Source organism: Mchenga conophoros, linkage group LG11 (assembly GCF_057382185.1).
Source record: "Mchenga conophoros isolate Kocher_MC1m ecotype Shallow Benthic linkage group LG11, M_conophoros_male_GT1.1, whole genome shotgun sequence".
NCBI lineage: Eukaryota > Metazoa > Chordata > Actinopteri > Cichliformes > Cichlidae > Mchenga > Mchenga conophoros.
The window spans coordinates 6382387-6404725 of record NC_140536.1 but is presented as its reverse complement, the minus strand read 5'-3'; the positions used below and the strand labels follow the sequence as shown (position 1 = coordinate 6404725).

The 22339-nt window shown below is 40.1% G+C and overlaps 2 protein-coding genes across 2 annotated transcripts; one reads left to right on the top strand and one right to left on the bottom strand.

The window, feature by feature from the left end:
- On the top strand, nucleotides 1-12398 carry LOC146563493 (acidic amino acid decarboxylase GADL1-like). The gene is made up of 16 exons (XM_085290610.1): nucleotides 1-128; nucleotides 1768-2003; nucleotides 3638-3828; nucleotides 3920-4046; nucleotides 5123-5213; nucleotides 5316-5425; nucleotides 6019-6134; nucleotides 6490-6569; nucleotides 6749-6803; nucleotides 6890-7006; nucleotides 7101-7165; nucleotides 7272-7353; nucleotides 10597-10796; nucleotides 11565-11616; nucleotides 11738-11827; nucleotides 11934-12398. Exons 2-16 carry the CDS (start codon nucleotides 1985-1987, stop codon nucleotides 12105-12107), a joined length of 1569 nt encoding a protein of 522 aa, XP_085146736.1. The 5' UTR covers nucleotides 1-128; nucleotides 1768-1984; the 3' UTR covers nucleotides 12108-12398.
- A 2050-nt stretch (nucleotides 12399-14448) lies between these two features.
- LOC146563492 (acidic amino acid decarboxylase GADL1-like) lies at nucleotides 14449-21459 on the bottom strand. The gene is made up of 15 exons (XM_085290609.1): nucleotides 21331-21459; nucleotides 19715-19893; nucleotides 18804-18930; nucleotides 17992-18082; nucleotides 17764-17873; nucleotides 17533-17648; nucleotides 16946-17025; nucleotides 16778-16832; nucleotides 16568-16684; nucleotides 16409-16473; nucleotides 15983-16064; nucleotides 15535-15734; nucleotides 15244-15295; nucleotides 15052-15141; nucleotides 14449-14851 (listed from the first exon to the last, which is right to left on the bottom strand). The coding sequence occupies exons 1-15, from the start codon at nucleotides 21347-21349 to the stop codon at nucleotides 14678-14680; spliced, it is 1557 nt and encodes a 518-aa protein (XP_085146735.1). The 5' UTR covers nucleotides 21350-21459; the 3' UTR covers nucleotides 14449-14677.
- Nucleotides 21460-22339: the final 880 nt, after the last annotated feature.

Sequence of the window (22339 nt, the reverse complement as noted above, 5' to 3'; positions counted from 1 at the left end):
GCTGTGAAATTTTATTTCACTCTGAAGAGCCTAAAACTGTTGCCACTATCAGGAAAACATCTATCAGCATATCAAGATCCTAACAACACCTCTGTTCACTGTTGTCTTGCCTCTCAGCATCCAGATAAGTAAGTCATGTAAAATCATATTAGAGTGCATCATAGGTGAACTGTTGACTCTCACTGTAGCAGTCGGCCTCTCTGATCATCTGATTGGTGCTTTTTTTCATTGTTTCCCTGATCTTAATTTAAACCTAGATGTGACCACATTTTGGAGGAAGCAGCGTCTAAATTTTGCAACAACTTTCATTATTTCATAATCTTTTAACATGCACCAAGTAACTGGCAAATCACCATTTTAGCCACATTCTAAATAAACAGAGTTTTAGAAACTAGCAGATGTCTTTCTTTAAATCAAGTTTCTAATCTACAGTTCTTCTGTTTTCACATTTCAATCTGTGTGGTAAAAAAAAAAGAGAAATTTCCATATGATATGATGTTTTTAGGGAAAATGTGTGTTTGTGTATGAGTGTCATTTTTTAAGTAAGGTAATGGTCAGATACTCTGCTAGGCCTCAATCTAAGATGTGTAAATATGGAAGCCTCCTTTCTGTCCAGCGCATGATGCCTGGGCGCTGTACAGTGATGGTCCCACCCACTCACAGCAGCTGGAAAAAATGCAAATGTTGCTTATGCAATAAAAAGACACTGAAAAAAGAGAATTCATGGATGGGCAGCTTTGCTTAAATCCTCCAGTTTCGACAGAATGGGACTCATGAGGTGACATAATTTAGCAGGAAGTGCAAAGTCAATTCTAATGAATCAGGAGTGATTCCTGTAAAACTGAGTGGATTAATAACGCTTCTGATAAGAATCTTTTGATTGCTTTGTGTAGAACGCATGTTCTCCTTTTTGACAGACAAATGTTTTACTGCTCTGTCAAAACACCCTAAGAAACCATAACATTTGAGATAGCATGTGACAATCAGCATATTCCTGTAAACAACAATGCACAATCTGTCACATAATTTATGGTTAAGAAGTAAATTATGGACATGGTTTAAACAACTGATTTGCATGTTAGTTACACTTTCATTACATAACACTGTCTTTTGTGCTGACATTTGAAGGAATTGCTTTTAATTGTCCTGGATTTTGCACAGTAGATTTTTCCACAACATGACGATCTCCATATACATTCTGTTCTTCGAGAGGTGAGTCATGTAACTCGAGGCTGCTGAGAAGACAATTACAAAACAGAAATTTGACTCCAGTGCACAAACTGTACAAACTGACTCAGCTCAAGTCTCAATATTACTTCAACACTCCTACTGATGTATTCATCCGATAGAGCTGAACGTGTAAACAATTAAAAAAAAGAAGTAAAAATAAACTAAAAATACAGTAGAGTAAATCCTTCCATGACTAAATTATGCTTAAATATGCTAAATGCATGTCAAAAACCTCCTATCTCCGTGTAAGTTCTCAGTTATCCAGTTGAGTCATAAGAGCTTGAAAAGAAGGAAGTGGCTTCACCACTGCTAGAACAGCTGGAGTAGAGTCCCTGCTCTATACTCTGCTTTATCAACGTGGACTAATAAAGCAGTGGGTACTAGCCCACTTTTAGAAACAGTGGCTGACTCCAGTGGATGCTGGTCGGGTGCTCCAACAGGAAAATGCCCCAAACCTCGGGACTGTGGAGCATGAATAACAAAAATGAAAGCATAAAACGGCTGGAAATGTTAGGATACGTTCTGTGGATGTTGCAGGTTTCGCAAGCTTCCTCGAGCACTTGGAGAAAACGAATTGGTGGAATTTTCCTCTCTGAACACAGACCTGTGGAGTCTTAATGGAAACGTACCAGAAGTAATCATCAGACATGGTGCAACCTGTGGGCGTAGCGTCAGTAGGTGGCAGTGAATGATATAAATACGAGGCACGATGCGGTAATTACACAGCATCACAGTACACCTGTATGAGAACAACATGGAAGGACACCACAAAGGTAAGACTTTAGGAAGTTATTCTTTATTTAGATTGAGAGCTAAATTTCACAACCAGGAAGAGTGTTAAATCACCAAGCACTCTAATAATAATAATGATGATGATGATAATAACAATGCTTTCAAATTACTGTATAAAACTCATAGCAGGGTTAATGGGTTGTGGTAGCTTTGTGTTAGTGGTGATAATCCAGCTATTTGGTTCAAATAGGTGTGCAAAAGGCAATCATGCTTAACTAATGTCTTTCTTAATGAAATTTCATGTCAAATATCATGTTGCTACAGGCAGCTTCTTCAATGTGCTCTGTAGTGTTGGACTCTTTGAGTACTCTGAGGCCAGCTATTACAGTTCTGGGTCTTTGTTGGCATTACAGATAGTAAAATTAAAGTATCAAGCCAGTGCTTTCTGCTCTCTGCTTTCTGTCTCTGATAGTTAACCCTTTAACGCCTGAACTATGAAATAAGTGCCAGGAAAGTTACTTTTTTTGATACTGGACTTTTTATTCTGACAAATGAGAGAGAAAAAAGAAAATATATGAGTTTTAATTTGTGTCATATCCACTATAGTTAAGAGATATTCTGCCAATTACTAATTTCACTTTGAGGTGCAATAATGTTCTGATCTGTTTTGGCTTTTAGTTTCCTCTTTGCCGTGTTCCAGAGAGGCGGCTTTGATTCGTCTCCTACTGGTGTCAGGGAAACAGGGTTGTTGGGAAACAGGGTTGTTGGGAAACAGGGTTGTTGGGAAACAGGGTTGTTGGGAGACTGTTTAGGGTGTGTTTGAAAGCGGTCAGTCTCAGCACCAGCTGACGTAGGTGACTGTTTTCTGGGACCCTTTTTGGGCTTTGGAGGGCTTTGGAATGGGGCGTGGTTTAAGAACTGGATTTAAAACTTGACTAAAAAATGTGAACACAACTCTGGCTGATTGTTGGTGTTTTTCTGTGTTTGCGTAAAGTCTGTCGGCAGAGTTTCTGTTGGGTGTTTACCCCAACAGCCACAGCTGTGATGACTGGGTGGACCCCGTACTTCACTACCCTGCAGAGCAGTGGGCATTGAACTCTAACTGGAATTTAGAAATGTAAAAATAAAAATGTTCTCTTAACTGGATTTAGAGCTTTTATAACCTTTCCTTTAGTGTATTCACCATGTTGATGTTATAATTATGCTATTATGGTTATACCAAGGTGTCATACTGTTTTAATGTGGGCTGATACCTGACTCCTCTTTTCTGTGTTTGAAAGATAAAACACTCTTATCCAAATTTCTCTCAGTAAGTCAGTGTTGAAGGTAAAGTGCAGAAGTGAAATCAGCTTTAAGAGAGAAAAAATCTTACAGCAAAGCAGATTACAGAAGAAGGTCTGTGTCAACTGAACGAGGAAGTGTTCCACACTAAGAATAAAAAAAAATGGGAAATTGGAAGAAAAAGATGAATTGCTAAATCATTCGTTAAGCACTTTCTTGCCAAACAATCTTTTACTTCAGCCAGCTTTGAGGAAAGCTTTGGAGAGCCTCCTTTATCTTTATCTTCTGTCATGTTTGAACGTAATTTGCATCGGCTGAGCTTTTCAAAATGTATCTAGTTTTTGAGAAAGCCACTGATGTCAGAACTCATATGATTTAATTTGTCTTTATTCAGAGGAGAAAACCAGTGATGTCCAAAGCCCGGCAGATCCAGGTCATCCAGTGAAATGTTCTCCAGTCATCATTGACAATATTCCTCTGAATGGACCCACTGTGAATGTACTCGCATCAGAGAACTTCATTCACCAGTCCATGTCCATCATTGTGGAAAATGCAATAAAAAAGGCCACAGACGTCAGAGAAAAGGTAAACAATGAATGTATGGATATGTAACTATACGACAGCAAATTCTGCTCTGTTTGACTTCGACAGTGACATGTTTGTTCCTGCTGATCAGGTTTGTGAGTGGCGCTCTCCCGAGCAGCTGAAAGAGCTGCTGGACCTCGAGCTGAGAGATGGGGGAGAGTCAGAGTCTGAGATCCTGCAGCGCTTCAAAGATGCCATCAGATACAGCGTCAAGACTAGTGAGTGTTTGAAATTTAATGAACTGAGATCCGAACACAGAGACACCACTTTAGGAAAGTGGCTTCCTGAATGTTTCTGTAGCAGTGATGTGGAGGGACATTTAATGAACCCAGGCTACCAGATGCCAAATACCCTGCAGACAATCATCAGAACTATGGGTAGATCAGGAGATAATGGCCCCTGGACATAAACAGGCACAAACAATATGTTCTCACTCCCAAAGCGTAATATTTGATACTAGGTGACAAATCGTCAACATATTACACCTCTGGGCACCCAACACGTCCCTAAATGACGAGATCGGAAAAATAAGGAAACGTGAGTGCCGTTTCAATCTACACATGTTCGTTCATTTTACTTAAATTTAAACTTTCGAAAACACTATTTAACGTCATTAAAGTGCTGGTTAAAGTTAGGGAGAAGGTTATGGGTATAGGGTTAGGGATAAGGATAGAGTTATGGCTGGAATACATGGCTGGAACGTGTATTACTGGGGGACCATAATTCTACTGATGTCATCCATAACACTGCGCGTTGCATAAGAAAGCGGAAGGTCACCTTTCACGCTCCTCAGGAAATCCGCGGGACGTGACAAGTCGTCGGGATGTTACGCCTCAGGCATAAGAAGCTATATGTCGTTTAGTGGTCCGTCATGCCTTTAATGTAATTTAGCACCTCTTCTACTGTTGACACCTCTTTTCTTTTATATTTCTGACATCAGTCTGCTGGAGTTTTTAATGTCTCTGTAGCTGTTTTGTGTTGGGCGAGGTTTTTTATTTCACTGGATTTTTTTGTAGTTTCTTTGGTTGTCTTTGTAGTAATTTTGCTTGTTCTTTAGTCTCTTTAAAACTCTTTTTTTTGGTAATTTTTTTTTAACTCCCTTTGTGTCTCTTTATACTGTTATTCCATTTTTGAGTCAACTTAAAAAAGATGCAGAGTTGTGTTGAACTCTTGAAGATGTAAATTCTGAATGAAGAAATGACACTTTGATGTATTTTACTTACTTACTTCAGGATGTTTGATTAGCCCTCATCTGATTCTTACCTGGCCTGATTCAGCTTTTAATATTTTTTAGCTCATCCTCGTTTCTTCAACCAACTGTATGCTGGGATGGAGCCCTACTCTATGGTGGCAAGCTTCATTATTGAGGCTCTCAAGCCCAGTCTGTGAGTACTGCACTTATTTACAGCTAAATACTTTGTAGAGAAATCTTACAGGATCATTCAATATTCAGTACTGTTGTAAGATTTGGTTTGGTTTTTAATCAGGTACACATACGAGGTGGCTCCAGTCTTCACGCTGGCGGAGGAAGCTGTGTTGAAGAAGATGATGGAGTTGATTGGCTGGAAGGATGGCGGAGATGGAATCTTCAATGCAGGTATAATTGCCGACAGATAATAACAGCAGGTATACCAGAGTTGGAGAAAGAACGTCAACATATCAAGTCATGAAACTGAAAAAAAAATGAGACTATGACATCACCTCTTCTTTTAACAACACCTTGCACATTTTTTAGAAGATAGCCAATTATTGTAGTGATGAAAACCAAATGCTTATACTATACTGGCTGATACAGGAATTTAACTGCTCAACAGCTTAAAAGCTGCATGATAATGCATCCGGGGAGGGTGACAGGTTCGTATTACAGAAAAGCCAGTTTAGCAACTTCTTGTAATGAGTCAATCAGTTGTGTTATATTACGATTCTTTGAGAAATAAGGATAATCTTGGTGGTAGTATATGTCTCTGATTACGCTGCCTCTACAATTGTTAAGGTTGCCCATGCCGTGTACACAAAAGCTTCCACACCGCCACAGATTATGTGTTTTGAACTGTGTGCACCATATTTCAGTAAAATAAAGGCTTTGATTTGTGCATCATTGCACTTTGTCACAACCTTTTTGGACACACAGTAGAATGTTAATATCTTTTTCTTAAGAAAATAAACATCTCCTACGTTTTTCCCTTCCAGGCGGTTCAATGTCCAACATGTATGCTGTGAACTTAGCCAGGTACCGTTGCTGCCCTGACATAAAGGAGAACGGCCTCTCTGCAGCTCCACGCTTGGTCATGTTCACGTCACAGGAGGTACGTTTTCTAAAAGTCATTACAAAAAAAATTCTTTGACCGATTGTTTTTTTTGGCCACATTTTCTTACTTCCTAAAAGTAAATCCTAAATATAATTTGTCTCAGAAGAAGCTCTTCTCTGTCTTTTGTCTAACCCTCTTAATAAGCAAAACATTCTTTTCTGGCCTCTTTAACACAAATGAATGTTGGCATGAATGTTTTACTTGCTTGATTAAGCAGACAAATCTTGCATCTCTTGAGGGGATGCTCGCCTTGCAAATCTACCAGATTCTTTGAAGAACGGGTCGCGCGGTGAAATTAGATCTGCTTTGTACGACCGTAATTGTTGCATAATTCTTCCTTTATCTCTTTCAGTGTCATTACTCCATTTCCAAAGCAGCAGCTTTGCTGGGGATTGGCACAAAGAATGTTTACGCGATACCATCTGATGAGAGGTAAAGAGCCACTCGCACACTCCCGTCTGTTTACACCTACAGAGGGACCTGGCATTGCACGGTCCAGACTTGGTGTAGGAATACCTCATTGTGTTTCAGTGAAAATGACGCTTAGTCTGCTGGGGTAAAAATGAGTTAGTAAGCTGACTGAATGATGAGTTGCTGTGTGTGTTTTTCAGAGGGAAGATGATTCCTTCTGCTCTGGAGGAGCAAATACTGTCTGCCAAAAGTGAGGTGAGCGAGCAGTCGCTGGCTGTTGTGATGGGCTTTAATTAAAGTTACAGAATTATTGAACAAAATGTTCATGTGCGTGTGTTCAGGGTGCAGTTCCCTTCATGGTAAACGCCACCGCAGGAACCACAGTGCTCGGAGCGTTTGATCCCATCGATGTAATTGCCGACATCTGTGAGAAGCACAACCTGTGGCTGCATGTGGATGTGAGCCCTATGATTAATTAATCAATTTATTTATTTCCTGTAACCATGTCTGACAATCAGCTCTTCTTATTATAATATTCTCTTTTTTCCTCAGGCATGTTGGGGAGGAGCAGCTCTGGTGTCCAGCAAGCATAAACACCTGTTAAAGGGCATCCACAGGTAAACAGGCAGCTGTACGGATGAAGGCATCATTGCCTCTTAGTAAAGTGAAATGCTGATCGTTTCCTGTTGTAACCTCTCCTCCTGCTTTGTGGTTTTTCATCAGAGCCGACTCTGTTGCCTGGAACCCTCATAAGATGCTGATGGCATGTCTGCAGTGCTCGGCTTTCATGGTCAGAGACAAAACGGTAAGCATGAATAATCCTCATCAACAGACTCCTCATCTGTGGTCCAGAAACAGCACATGTGACTGTGGCTTCTTACATTTTCAGCCTCTTTACGGCTCCATATAGTCAGGCTAAATGTTTGACAGGAAAAAAGTTATAAATTATAACAAGCTTGTCACTACTTGTGTGTTAGCTACACAAGTTAGAAAGAAAACTTTAACATTCAACTACACAAAAGGTCAGTTGAATGTTAGGTTTGGCTCCCACTCACTTCTCTCAAGGCCTGCAAATTCACACCATCGTTAATCTCTCACTGGGCTCTTGTGCTCTTTCTGTTAACAGAAATTCAAACTGGAAATGTAGAGTTTACCATTCTAGACAATAATTGTACTCTTTATGTGTCCGGACCCATCTTCATTTTTACATAAGCCATACACCCTATATACATACATACGTATATATTGGTTGTTGTTGTTGTTGTTGTTTTAACTGAGTTATGTTTGGACATTGCTTCATATGTAATTATATCTATGTGACAAATACCTTAATGAATACTTTAAGGTTAACATAAAGGTGAGGCCTGTTTTATGTCGGTCCATCAGTGGTTGTTGAAATTCTTGCTGAAAAGTTTAGTGTTACAGTCCAGCTCACACAACTCAGCAGACATGACTGGAATATGAATGTACATCAGAGAAATATGACCAGCCACATGCGCTTAATTAACAAGTTGGGGCTAGGACAGATCACCAGTCTATCTGTCTATAGGGAGTACAGAATTATTAGGCAAGTTGTATTTTTGAGGAATAATTTTATTATTGAACAACAACCATGTTCTCATTAATATCAAAGCTGAATGTTTTTGGAAGTAGTTTTTAGTTTGTTTTTAGTTTTAGCTATTTTAGGGGGATATCTGTGTGTGCAGGTGACTATTTGTTGGGTCTGTGTTTCCACAAACCCCGCTAATTCTAGAGACTTATTCATCATGAAGAAAACAAGACAGTCGATCGATCCATTACTTGCACAAGGGAGGCCTCGTCTGTGTCCAGCACGACAAAGAACCCCAAAATGGTGGCCTCCTCTCGCTGCCTTTTATTGACAAACTTCAAACAATAGTTTACAAAGCACCTCCCCTTGCAACCCCCCTTTGGTTACAAAGACAAGGCACTGTATGTAAATGTATACACTGAGTGTGTGTGTGTGTGTGTGTGTGTGTGTGTGAGTGAGACCTCCTGCTGACCAAAGGGTCATAAACCCAGGAAGCTTACATCAAAAGAAACAGATCTTTCAGATAGGATGTATCTACAATAAAACCTCCCCCAGCACAGAGTGGCTGGAGAGGTGGTCAGAATCAAAGGAATGGCTTTGATCCTACTGCTTAAACTAAGACTGTACAAATTTAAGAAACACAATGGCAACATTCAACAATTAGACTTAACACTATTACTGTGCATAATTATTAGGCAACTTAACAAAAAACAAATATATACCCATTTCAATTATTTATTTTTACCAGTGAAACCAATATAACATCTCCACATTCACAAATATACATTTCTGACATTCAAAAACAAAAACAAAACAAATCAGGGACCAATATAGCCACCTTTCTTTGCAAGGACACTCAAAAGCCTGCCATCCATGGATTCTGTCAGTGTTTTGATCTGTTCACCATCAACATTGCGTGCAGCAGCAACCACAGCCTCCCAGACACTGTTCAGAGAGGTGTACTGTTTTCCCTCCTTGTAAATCTCACATTTGATGATGGACCACAGGTTCTCAATGGGGTCCAGATCAGGTGAACAAGGTGGCCATGTCATTAGTTTTTCTTCTTTTATACCCTTTCTTGCAGCCACGCTGTGGAGTACTTGGACGCGTGTGATGGAGCATTGTCCTGCATGGAAATCATGTTTTTCTTGAAGGATGCAGACTTCTTCCTGTACCACTGCTTGAAGAAGGTGTCTTCCAGAAACTGGCAGTAGGACTGGGAGTTGAGCTTGACTCCATCCTCAACCCGAAAAGGCCCCACAAGCTCATCTTTGATGATACCAGCCCAAACCAGTACTCCACCTCCACCTTGCTGGCGTCTGAGTCGGACTGGAGCTCTCTGCCCTTTACCAATCCAGCCACGGGCCCATCCATCTGGCCCATCAAGACTCGCTCTCATTTCATCAGTCCATAAAACCTTAGAAAAACCAGTCTTGAGATATTTCTTGGCCCAGTCTTGACGTTTCAGCTTGTGTGTCTTGTTCAGTGGTGGTCGTCTTTCAGCCTTTCTTACCTTGGCCATGTCTCTGAGTATTGCACACCTTGTGCTTTTGGGCACTCCAGTGATGTTGCAGCTCTGAAATATGGCCAAATTGGTGGCAAGTGGCATCTTGGCAGCTGCACGCTTGACTTTTCTCAGTTCATGGGCAGTTATTTGGCGCCTTGGTTTTTCCACACGCTTCTTGCGACCCTGTTGACTATTTTGAATGAAACGCTTGATTGTTCGATGATCACGCTTCAGAAGCTTTGCAATTTTGAGACTGCTGCATCCCTCTGCAAGATATCTCACTATTTTTGATTTTTCTGAGCCTGTCAAGTCCTTCTTTTGACCCATTTTGCCAAAGGAAAGGACGTTGCCTAATAATTATGCACACCTGATATAGGGTGTTGATGTCATTAGACCACACCCCTTCTCATTACAGAGATGCACATCACCTAATATGCTTAATTGGTAGTAGGCTTTCGAGCCTATACAGCTTGGAGTAAGACAACATGCATGAAGAGGATGATGTGGACAAAATACTCATTTGCCTAATAATTCTGCACTCCCTGTATATAAACAGTGGAGCATTAGACAGCTATGTGCTTCAGCACAGTCATTCAGCAGAGCTTTGGGCCTGGGGTGGACCTGCCAGTACAGTTCACTGCAGACTAGTTCTCTTGTAGTTCCACATTTTGGATTTATATATAATGCTAAATGCTCGCATAAAGGCCTAGTTGCATTATGGTGTCAACATGTGTAGGTTTACACTTTTTCCAAACTGATTAAGAATCACTGAAGGAAAAACAACTATAAACAGAGTAAAAGGTAACATTCAGTACAGTGCGAAATACCCATCATTATCTAGCCTTGTGCAGACTACAAGTCCTGGTTTCCTGTGTTTCTTGTGCTGACATAAATAAAAAAAGGTTCTCCGACTGATATACCAGAGTCTATTACCTCCTGTTAAAATATAAAATCACTCTATATAACTCATCTGTGTCCTTGTGCTCCCTCAGAGTCTCCTGCAGCGCTGCCACTCTGCACGGGCCTCTTATCTCTTCCAGCAGGACAAGTTCTACGATGTCAGCTACGACACGGGGGACAAGTCGGTGCAGTGCAGCAGGAAGCCAGATGCTTTCAAAATCTGGCTCATGTGGAAGGCTTTGGGAAGCAAAGAGCTGGAGCAGAGGGTGGACAGAGCCCTCGCCATGGCAAGGTCAGTCTGAGGAACCATGGGCTGCAGATAAATATCACAGTGACCGCATGGCAATATTTACTAAATCAGAAATAGGAACCAAAAATTTATGTAGTGGTCCTTCACACCACAGAAGTATTGCTCATTCATGGAATACAGGCTTTGCAGCATAAATTACAGAAGAATAGACCCAGCAGTGCTTCATGCACAGAGACTGAGGACTGCTGTGAACTAACTGCTCTAACTTTAACTGACAATATGAAACTATGTGCACGACTGTGGGGACTAAGCTGGTGCACAGTGCACTCTAGTGGCCATTTCTGTGAATGACCTCAGTAATAAGCAAAAATGTGGAATGGCATTATTATCATTTATGTTTAATTTCAATAAAATAAAAATAATAAAAATGCAAAATATGCAGTAACATTATAATAAATTACTTAATTAATGAAAAATATTACTCTTTTTAAAATGATTGGCTAGCACACTATACAACCCCTAGGCTATATAGTGCATTCTCAATGCATTTTACAGATATATTTGCTTTAATAAATCAAAAATATCTAGTTAATTATCCATATGAAAGACTAATGATTGAATTAAAAAAACAGTTACTTTATTATTAACCCCAATTCTGAAAATATTGTGATAAATGCAAAGACTTTCCCTATGACAGCTGGGACGGGCTCCACTCCTAAGACTAAGTATTATTATGGCTTGTATGTTGAGCGGTGGAAATGATGATATAAATCTGTGCTGCGATCTGAAGCTAAATTTTCTTCATCACAGATATCTGGCAGAAGAGATCAAGAAAAGAGAAGGATTCCGTCTGCTGATGGAAGTAAGTTAATTCACACTAAACCACTAAATTTCATGTCATTACGAACTATGAAAAGAAGCATTTCATTCATGTTTTTATTTATTTATAGAAGTGCATACATCTCAATTTTATATCTCTACAGCCTGAATATGCAAATATTTGCTTCTGGTACATTCCACCCAGCTTGCAAACCATTCCAGATGGCCCTGAGCTCTGGGAAAAGCTCCACAAAGTAAGTCGTTAACCACCTAAAAGTGACATTCTAAAATTTGACGATGACCAAATCCTCCCGTGTGTTTTGTGCCAGTCATTGCAGTGTTTCCTCCCTCCTCCTGCAGGTGGCACCTGTGATCAAAGAGCGCATGATGAAGAAGGGCAGCATGATGGTGGGCTACCAGCCACACGGAGAAAAGGCCAACTTCTTCAGGATGATCATCATCAGTCCTCAGGTCAGCAGGCAGGACATGGACTTTGTCCTGGATGAGATCAACAATCTGGGAAAGGACTTGTGATGACTCCCCAGCTTTGCACATCAGGGGCAGGCTTGTTGAGAACAGGGCCGGTTTTACCACCACCATTATGGAGCCCCCTCCACCTTTCAGTTTTCACTTCCTTTTGTTGTTTACAATAAATTTATTTAATCTATTTAAATGTAAGTAAGGCAGGGAAGTGATGTAACGACAGGGGCAGAGATGTATGTTTGTTTGCCTGCTACCTGATTTCCTCTTGATTTATTTTTATGCCACAGTTTTTATATGTGAGAGTGACATGCTGTTTGTCTTTTTATTAAAGTCCCAAAACTGATTTCACTGATCAATTTGTGAATGGCTCATTAATCCGCTAGCTTGCACTAAGAGTGCTCACATAATCCAACAAAGATGTGTTAATGTTTTACCAGAACACAGCAGCTGGTCAGCAGAGGCCCCACACAATCACTGTGGCTTGACAGCCACAGCATGCATTCATGTTTATCTCGCTAAGTGAGCATATCTTTGTAGATGCCAGTGACCTAAAATCCTTTGTGACTCTGCAGAAGTTCATAATGGAAGCAGCAGCTGGCAGCAGGGTATTTAAGTCAACATCAGAGAAATACCCCAGCGAACTTGAAATAAAGTATCTTAGCTGGCTTCTTTTCACAAATAAATGAATCTTTATGCAGGGCCCAGAATGAAAGGAAGACAAAAGCAAACAGAGATAGCAGACAAAATATATCTACACATATATGTATGTATTGTATGTAGAATTTATGACATGCTGGTGGTGGTGTGTGAAAAACATCCACAAACAAATGCAACCAAAGCCACAAAAACGACAGATAATAGAATAATTATTAAAAGAAAACTTCAGTCTCTGTGGTAATGTGCCACTAACAACTGGTCAAGTATCACATCCATGCCTTTTCCAGACTCTTACAGTAAATGCATCACACACATTGATGTAACCAGATTCTTACCCTGGATGGCATTACCTTGGCCTCCAGTAACACTGCGAGGAACCTTGGAGTCATTTTTGACCAGGACATGTCCTTCAATGCACAAGTTAAACAAATATGTAGGACTACTTTCTTCCATTTGTGCAACATCTCTAAAGTTAGAAATATTCTGTCTCAGAGTGACGCTGAAAAACTAGTTCATGCATTTATTACTTCCAGGCTGGACGACTGTAATTCATTATTATCAGGATGTCCTCAAAACTCCCTGAAGCCTTCAGTTGATCCAAAATGCTGCAGCAAGAGTCCTGACAGGGACTAGAATAGAGAGCATATTTCTCCTATACTGGCTTCCCTTCATTGGCTTCCTGTTAAATCCAGAATTGAATTCAAAATCTTGCTCCTCACATACAAGGTCTTGAATAATCAGGCCGCATCTTATCTTGATGGCCTTATAGTACCATATCACCCCATTAGAGCACTTCGCTCTCGCACTGCAGGCTTACTTGTTTCCCCCGTCCCCCCAGAGTATTTAAAAGTAGAATGGGAGGCAGAGCCTTCAGTTTTCAGGCCCCTCTTCTGTGGAACCAGCTTCCAGTTTGAATTCAGGAGACAGACACTATCTCTACTTTAAAGATTAGGCTTAACACTTTCCTTTTCGCTAAAGCATATAGTTAGGGCTGGACCAGGTGACCCTGAATCCTCCCTTAGTTATGCTGCAATAGGTGTGAGCTGCTGGGGGATTCCCATGATGCACTGAGTGTTTCTTCTTCAGTCGCCTTTCTCACTCACTATGACCTCTCTGCAATGAATTACACTTGTTATTAATCTCCGGCTCTCTTCCACAGCATGTCTTTTATTCTGTCTTCCTTTCTTTCTAACTTAACCCTAACCGGTCGCAGCAGATGGCCCCGCCCCTCCCTGAGCCTGGTTCTGCTGGAGGTTTCTTCCTGTTAAAAGGGAGTTTTTCCTTCCCACTGTTGCCAAAGTGCTTGTTCATAGGGGGTCATATAATTGTTGTTTTTTTCTCTGTATGCATTATTGTAGGGTCTACCTTACAATATAAAGCACCTTGAGGCAACTGCTGTTGTGATTTGGTGCCGTATAAATAAAATTGAATTGAATTAAATTCACATTGACTTTTCACCTTCTAAGAAATATCAGTGTTTCCTCATTTTATTCTACTAAATATTTGTGTGAATAATTACTACGTAGGTTGATCTTGTTTTATGACCAAAGCTGCACTTTGTGGGTTTACAGTGACCCTGATGCTAAAATTGAAGAAATTTCCCTCAAAGTATCTTTGACACCATGTCATGTTTACAAGAATGGGATGGAAAACATGAAGACCGGTTTGGCTGTTACTGGCCTGCATAACAATGCATAACATAATTATTCAGGGAGCGAAAACACATGGGCATTGCTGAAAGACAAATATATATTTAGATAAAACAAAACAAAACACAAATGTTATACAGCGTGTGGAATTCTGACATTTATTTTAGTTGTCTGGTTGGTATTTACAGATGAAATATTTACAGATAATCAGACATCTTTGTTATTAAGTTGCATCACTTGTCTGATAGTGCTGTGAAAATTCCTGACAGATCCATCTGTGTCATAGGAAGGCTCTTTGCATACGCCGATCATTAATCACAAGTCCTTTCCCAGATTATGGATCTCATCCAGGACAAAGTCCAGGTCCTGCCTGCTGACCTGAGGACTGATCACAACCATCCTGAAGAAGTTGGCTTTTTCTCCAAGAGGCTGGTAGCCTGTCATCATGCTGCCTGTCTTCATCATTCGCTGTTTCACCACTGGGGCCACCTAGAGGAGCAGGGTAGAAACTGCAGTGACTTTTTACTCCATATTAATGTACCAAAAGCCGGCAGCAGTGTGTGAGAGGGTCACACTTTTCTTGTTTATCACAATAGAATTCATGCATTTGCCAAAGTAAAAGTGAATAATCTCTTCATGTCAGCATTAGAATACATTAAAATAACCCTCTGCAGTGATGAACTCCTTACAGTGTGGAGCTTCTTCCAGAGCTCAGGACTCTCGGGAAGGTTCCTCAGGCTTGGCGGAAGGTACCAGAAGCAAACGTTTGCAAATTCAGGCTGCAGAGAAAAACAGTTTAAATAATACTGCCTTAAAGATGGAAATGAAGGTTAGCTTTAGGGGTTTAGTTTCAAGTCATGTATGAATATGCAAGTACGTACTTCCAGCACAAGACGGAATCCTTCTCTTTTCTTGATCTCCTCTGCAAGATACCTACAATTGCATCACGTCAGGTTTCAGTGTTCAGTTTAAAAAAGAGACAGAAATCAAAATGTCTTCTTGATTGATCTGAAATTTTAATATTACAATGAAACGTGGTTGCACTGCCTTCTACATTAAGGAAACTGGGAAAACTGTACTTGTTATCAGCAGTCATGGCTGTGAGACAGTAAACGTAAAAGTTAAATATAACTGTGAAGGACAACTGATAATTTCTATTTGCCCACACTGACCTTGCCATGGCGAGGGCTCTGTCCACCCTCTGCTCCAGCTCTCTGCTTCCCAAAGCCTTCCACATGAGCCAGAACTTGAAGGCGTCTGGCTTCCTGCTGCACTGCACCGACTTGTCCCCCGTGTCGTAGCTGACATCGTAGAACTTGTCCTGCTGGAAGAGATAGGAGGCCCGAGCAGAGTGGCAGCGCTGCAGGAGACTCTGAGGGAGCAGAGTGAGGAAGACTTAACAAGAAAAAAGAAATTTAATCTCTTATGATTATACTGAAATGAAAACACAGGATAGAGGATGTAAAGGGCATCTGTCCCAGCTGAACACCTGACTCACATTCTGTTGATGTGGCACATCATTGTGGATCATTGTGACATTGCTGTCACTCTTGCTGGTTTTACTGGTGGTATTCGTTTTTTCATTCAGCAAATATGACTTATCAGACTTATCAGACTCACCGTTTTGTCTCTGACCAGGAAAGCAGAGCACTGCAGAGAGGCCATCAGCATCTTGTGAGGGTTCCAAGCAACAGAGTCAACTCTTTATCAAACAAATGAAAGATGACAGAGCGAGGTTACATTCCACCTCAGTAGGATGCAGTTCTACAAGTTTACGTTCTTCTTTGAAGCCCAAATTTACCAGTAACAGAAAAGTTGGTTTGCAGATGTATAGATAGTATGTCTTGATCTTTTGATAAAGAATGAAAATCACAAGATAAAATTATAGGGACTACAATAAAAATCTGCACGATTAAATGACAACGCTTACTTGTAGAAATTAAAATATATTTCTATGTATTATACAGAGAGTTGCAGTTGTGTGTCACGCTGAAAAAAATCAGCTACTACATTGTATGCTTAGGGGGATTTGTACGTAGTGTTTACCTGTGGATGCCCTTTAACAAGTGTTTATGCTTCTTAGACATGATAGCTGCTCCTCCCCAACATGCCTGAGCACAGACAGACAGAAGAGGAAAGTACTGATGAGCAACGCTGAGCGACAGGAGGGATTAAATGAACGACTTGATTAAATAATGAGCTCACATCCACATGTAGCCACAAGTTGTGCTTCTCACAGATGTCAGCAATTTCGTCGATGGGATCGAAGGCTCCGAGCACCGTGGTTCCTGCGGTGGCGTTTACCATGAAGGGAACTGCACCCTGTGCACACAGAATGAGATATTATCCTTTGGCTCATTTCCCATTTCAAGACTCTTTGTATGGTAGCTCAGGAAAATAAGATGGTTGACTAACCTCACTTTTTGCCAACTTTATTTTCTCCTCAAGGGCTGAGGGAATCATCCTTCCTCTGAAAAAGACACGAGACAACCTCAATTCAGTCACTCTACTCTGTCTCTCTGCATTCATAGATTATCAGGAATTTTAAAGAAAAAAGGAAAGTGCGTGAAACAGACAGTGCACCTCTCATCAGTTGGGACAGTATAAACATTCTTCGTGCCGATCCCCATTAAAGCTGCTCCTTTGGAAATGGAGTAATGACACTGAAAGAGATTAAGCAAGAGTTTGTCAGTAAATATGCATGCCTGTGCTGGTTGCCGGCTTCCACAACCACACCAAATACTTCCAGATAACTCATGGGTTTTATTTTAATGTTTCCTAATGAATTACTCTTTAATCTTGAATGAAGCAAGGAAACCGTTTACTTCAGTTAATATTTGTATGAAACAGGCTACAGTATCACTGCTTTCCAGCATTAAACTTGTGCATTCAGCTCAGTTCGTTTGTATTTCTAAAGGACCGAATCACAATAGTTGCTTCAAGGTGCTTTACATGTACATTCTAAGGTAAAGTCCCTACAATATTTCAGAAAGAACCAGGTTCAGGTTAAGGGAGGGGTGGTCATCTATGTGATCTATGTGTTGGAGGTAAGTTATACTGAGTATTATTATATTGCTTGTTTGTAGTGAATCTTATGCAGGCAGTGACATCTTTTCTGGAAAACCAGCTAATAACACTCTAGGCTTACCCTAATTCTTATCCACACTTACCTCCTGGGACGTTAATATGACCAGTCGCGGAGCAGAAAACATGCCAACCTCTTTGAAATCTGGGCAGTAGCGGTACCTGGCCAAGTTCACAGCATATATGTTGGACAATGAGCCACCTGAAAGGTAATTGTCCCAAGATGACTTTACTTGTTAAGATAAAGATCTTTCTTGATTTCAAACATCCCATTTATTGATGTCCAGTTGGACACACAAGTATAAAGTTGAGTGTACCTGGGTTAAAGATTCCATCACCTCCTTCTTCCCAGCCAATCACCTTGATCATCTTTCTGAGCACAGCATCCTCCATTAAGGTAAACACTGGAGCCACCTCATATGTGTACCTGACGGAAACCACATATGCGTATGATTTAATGTGTAGTGTAGTTCCTGACAGAGCAGTGGACAGCATAAATATCTCCATGTGTGACTTACAGGTTTACAGTAAGTTGTATGACTCACAGATTGGTTTTGACTGCTTCAGCAATGAAGCTTGCCACCATAGAGTAGGGCTCCATCCCTGCGTACAGCTGATTGAAGAAACGGGGATGACCTACAGAGATGGGACAGAAATACAGTACACAGCTAGGATCATATACTAACTATTAGTGTGGCTTTCCTTTTAATTTGATAACATTTGTGCTGAATCATACACTTCATATTGGTGCAATGCAAATTTGTGTCACAGTCACTCAGTATGCAAGCACATCGATGAACAATTATGTATCTGGCTGTCAGGAGACCTACTTAGAGGCTCCTCTGATCTTGAAATTTGGGAAGTCGTCAAATTTGTCAGATCTTAACACTTTCTCCTCTTAAATTTTAAATCCAAGAGCATTGCATATAGACAGCTTACATCAAATCTGTCTGTAGAGCCCAGAGATATTCATTTTGTCTTCAGTTACTGACTGATTGTGCTTTTTCATGTCCTGTAAACTGGGGCATTGAACAGATTGCTTCATTGAGCACTGATGCTTATTATTACACAATCAGGTATATATTGCATGGCATATGGCTTGTGGGAAACAGAAGAAGCACCAAAAGTAAAGCTGTCATCATTAGAAATCAGTATGACAAATTGTAAAGGCAAGAAAATGTTTAGTTCAAATTTATGTTCAGTTTAAGTTTACAATAAGAGTTCTGGTTTGTTTCTTTTTGGTTTGGGCACATCATGTTAGTTGTTTTTCCTCCAAAGCAGGTGCTTAAAAATGCACATAACATAAATACACACCGTTATATACTGTAGGCAGTCGCTGAAAGTTATGAACACTCACTGGTCTTGACACTATATCTGATGGCATCTCTGCATCTCTGCAAGATCTCAGACTCCGGCTCTCCTCTGTCTCTCAGCTCGAGGTCCAGCAGCTTCTTCAGCTGCTCGGGGGAGTGCCACTCACAAACCTGGAAAACAGGCACAGAGGTGTCACTGTCAAGGTCAACCAATAACCATACTTGAAGCATATTTTACACTATCCACCATCTAAAGAGACAAAACTAAAAAAAAGCATGTTAAATATAAATTAAATATAAATATATATACATATAATTTGATTACTTTAGACAGAAACAAACAATATAATTATAACTTTAAGATTCAGTTCTGTTGTTAATGTTTTTTAAATGCTGCTGATTTTAAATGCAACCACTAACCAGTGCTTTTCCTTATTGTTGGTCATTTACATACTGTTACAGTGATGGATGTTTATATTAAATATAACTACAGTGTCAGCTCACAGCTTTGTCTTTGTTCTGTATGACGGGTCGATGTCTTTAAAATGTGAGAACACCAACCTTTGTTAGGGAGGGCCAGCCAATCACAGGTAAGTTGGTCTATAATATATATGGACCAAGCTAATTTCTTGGTAATTTTTTGGAATAACATCATGCATTGTAAGTGCGCTGCACTTTCCTGTAAACTCCTTTTGAAATTCAAATGTTTGCTGTGAGACAACAGTGCTAATCACCACACCACCGTGCTGCCATCCGTGTAAAATTACTTACACTATAACTGTTTCTTGTAAAAAACAAACTTGTTATCCCCTTATTCTAGAGTGCCAACTTTTAAATATTTATAGGTAAATATAATTGCACTGTACTTTCAAAGAAAGTAGTTGGAATTCCATGTTTTAAATCCATTTTAAATACCCTGGATTTCAAATAATAAATAAATACAACAATACGTTACCTTCTCTTGGACGTTAGTGGCCTTCTTCACTGCCTCGTCCACAATGATTTCCATTGCTTGTCTGATAAAGGACTCTGCTATTTGTTCATCTGCAGTGGAGCTGCTCACATCAAAGCTGCCAGCTGGAGAACATTTTTCAGGTTGTGTCACAGGGGCCTGGCTTTCGCAGGACTTCACACCTTAAAAGAAAAAAGAAAAAAATGGGCCTTACTCTGTCTCATAAGTACAACATTTTTTTGTCCCCTTGTTGCATAAAATAAAAGAAAGGAACAACACATGTCACTTCATTACCCAGTCCTGCTTCTAGTTTCTTAATTTTCCCTCTGATTCCAACGATTTCTTGATTCACTTCAAATTCATTTCGAGGCATTAAGATCATGAATGAAAGAAACAGCTTTCATGTGATGGCAGCTTTATACATTTGTGATTTTACACAAATGTTACTTCCAGTTTAATGTTGCATAATTATCATAAAAAAATAAAGCAGCTGCATAAATGCACATATTTGGCAGGATCCATCTGCTCTGCCCTTCTAAATGCACATGTGGGGAACCAAAAAGGCAGAGAGAGCACAGAAAACATGAAAAGAAGGAACAGTGGAGGGAGGTGAGTTTGCAAAGCAGCATGTCGAGGCAGCAGCGACTCCATGCAGGTTGGAGCAGCATAAATAGCACACACCATATCTAATTTGCCAATAGGATGCACATAACATATCAGCCGAGTCATCAGATAATGTGGGCTGGCACTGAGATGAGCTGATAGGCTGATTGCAGCCCTTCCTGACTCTGCGGATTGCTTGAACTAACCCTGTGCTCAAGCGTCACCTGCCACTTAACTGTACTTTACGTTACCTTTTCCCTGTGTAAGTGTAACTTTAAAATCTCACTGTGCTATGCCCTCTCATGTCTTGTCATATCTTTCTTGCACTCTTTTGGCATGATTGTCCAAGTTGTCACCTGACCTCTGAGCTGACTGACCTCTGGCCTTGTCAGTTATGGCAACAGTCCAAATTGTAGGACTTAATGAACTCAGTCACCCTCAAAACAAACTGCTGCTTATCTTTTGAACTCCATTCCAGTAATTCAATTAAAGACAAATGTTACTTTTCAATTTGAAAAGAACAATTTCAAATTCAGTTTTTTTCCTTTTAGCGTTATCTCAAGGCCGGGCTATTTCCAGCAGATACAGAGCAGTGCAGAGAGATAACAAATAGAATATTTAAAGGTCTTTAAAGCGACAAGTTTAGATGTGTGGAAGGCTTTCTGAGGAACTGAGTTAAAGAATTCAAAATCCTTTTTTACTTTTTAAAATGTTTTTCCTTCCCTCTGAGTGTTGTTCCAAAATTTGATGAGGTTATCAAGCTCAAAACATCATTTTTAGTTGTTATTCTTGCAGGAATACTGATTGATTTCTACTGTGCATGAATAAAATATAAAGAATAAAAATACAAAATGACTTTAAACATATCAGAGCATTACATTTATGAAAGAATATAATTGATAGCGCCTAAAAAGATGCAGCATGTGCTAGTTTGTGCTAAGTGAAGTGCATATAACATAAGTGTTATAAGTGATCTTTTGCAAACTAAACTAAAAGTTCCACTGAAAAAGTCTTACCATTAATGTGTCTCTCCATATTTGATGAAATTTCCCAGCTGTGATGCTGCCTTATTTTGTGCCTCTTCTTTATTGCACATTACCACTAAGCCGTCCTATTTATACACAGAAGGACGGACTCTTCTGATGTCATGGAATTTCCCAGATCTGGGTTTGGATGCACAGTAATCAGTAACATCTGCACCACTACACAAACTTACCAGCTAATACCACTGATAGTTATGCTGACTTATGTTTTTACTGTACCTTACTGTTCTTTGATTGGAGGTTAAAAAAGAAACCCTGCACAATGCAGCTGTACAGTTATGGCCGTGAAACACAGAAATAGACGTGCAAAAGTGCATCAAAGAGAAGTGCAATTGATCTCAAGGTTGTGTAACAAACGTTTAGGTAGCTGCATGCAGCTGAGCACCACCAAACTGCTGGACTGAACATTGTCCTTTTACCCCTGTTGTGGAAAATTACTGAAACTGCCCTTACTGTGGAAAGTTACAGAATCTCTCAATTTCGGTTATGTGGTGTATTTTATTGATAGCTAAAAAACAAAACAAAAAACATAATTAAATGCATGAGCTTCAGCAATTAGCAACAGCAAAAAAAGCAAAATGATGTGCACAAAAAGTCCTAGACAGGACATGAGAAGGAGTATTTTTTGTGTGTGTTGGAAAAGGACTCCAAGTGGTTAATCTTTAGCTTAAAATATAATGAAAACACATTTCTGGCCAAGGTGGCGTGTGCATTACAAGGATGCTCAGAAGTGGCAGAAACAGCGATGATTATAACTAGGATGATAATGACAGTTACAGAATGCATTCGCTTCAACTGGGTTGACAAATGAAGCCAAAAACTGCACTTCCTCAAGCTGCCACTTGAGGATTGCTCCAATGAGTGTGGACTCACACAATGGCCAACTTTACAGCATTAAACAGCACGTTTACAGCGTGTATGGACAACCTCTCCTTCATAGAAACTGTAAGGCGGGTGAAAAGAAATCATCACAGAGTTATAC

Excerpts from the sequence above, each read along its gene's own strand:
- LOC146563493 (XM_085290610.1), top strand. Across the intron at positions 7,354-10,596 it reads TCATGGTCAGAGACAAAACG|AGTCTCCTGCAGCGCTGCCA; the intron begins GTAAGCATGAAT and ends GTGCTCCCTCAG. Across the intron at positions 11,828-11,933 it reads TCTGGGAAAAGCTCCACAAA|GTGGCACCTGTGATCAAAGA; the intron begins GTAAGTCGTTAA and ends CTCCTCCTGCAG.
- LOC146563492 (XM_085290609.1), bottom strand. Across the intron at positions 18,083-18,803 it reads CAGATATAGTGTCAAGACCA|GTCATCCCCGTTTCTTCAAT; the intron begins GTGAGTGTTCAT and ends CCATCTCTGTAG. Across the intron at positions 15,142-15,243 it reads GATTCCGTCTTGTGCTGGAA|CCTGAATTTGCAAACGTTTG; the intron begins GTACGTACTTGC and ends TTTTCTCTGCAG.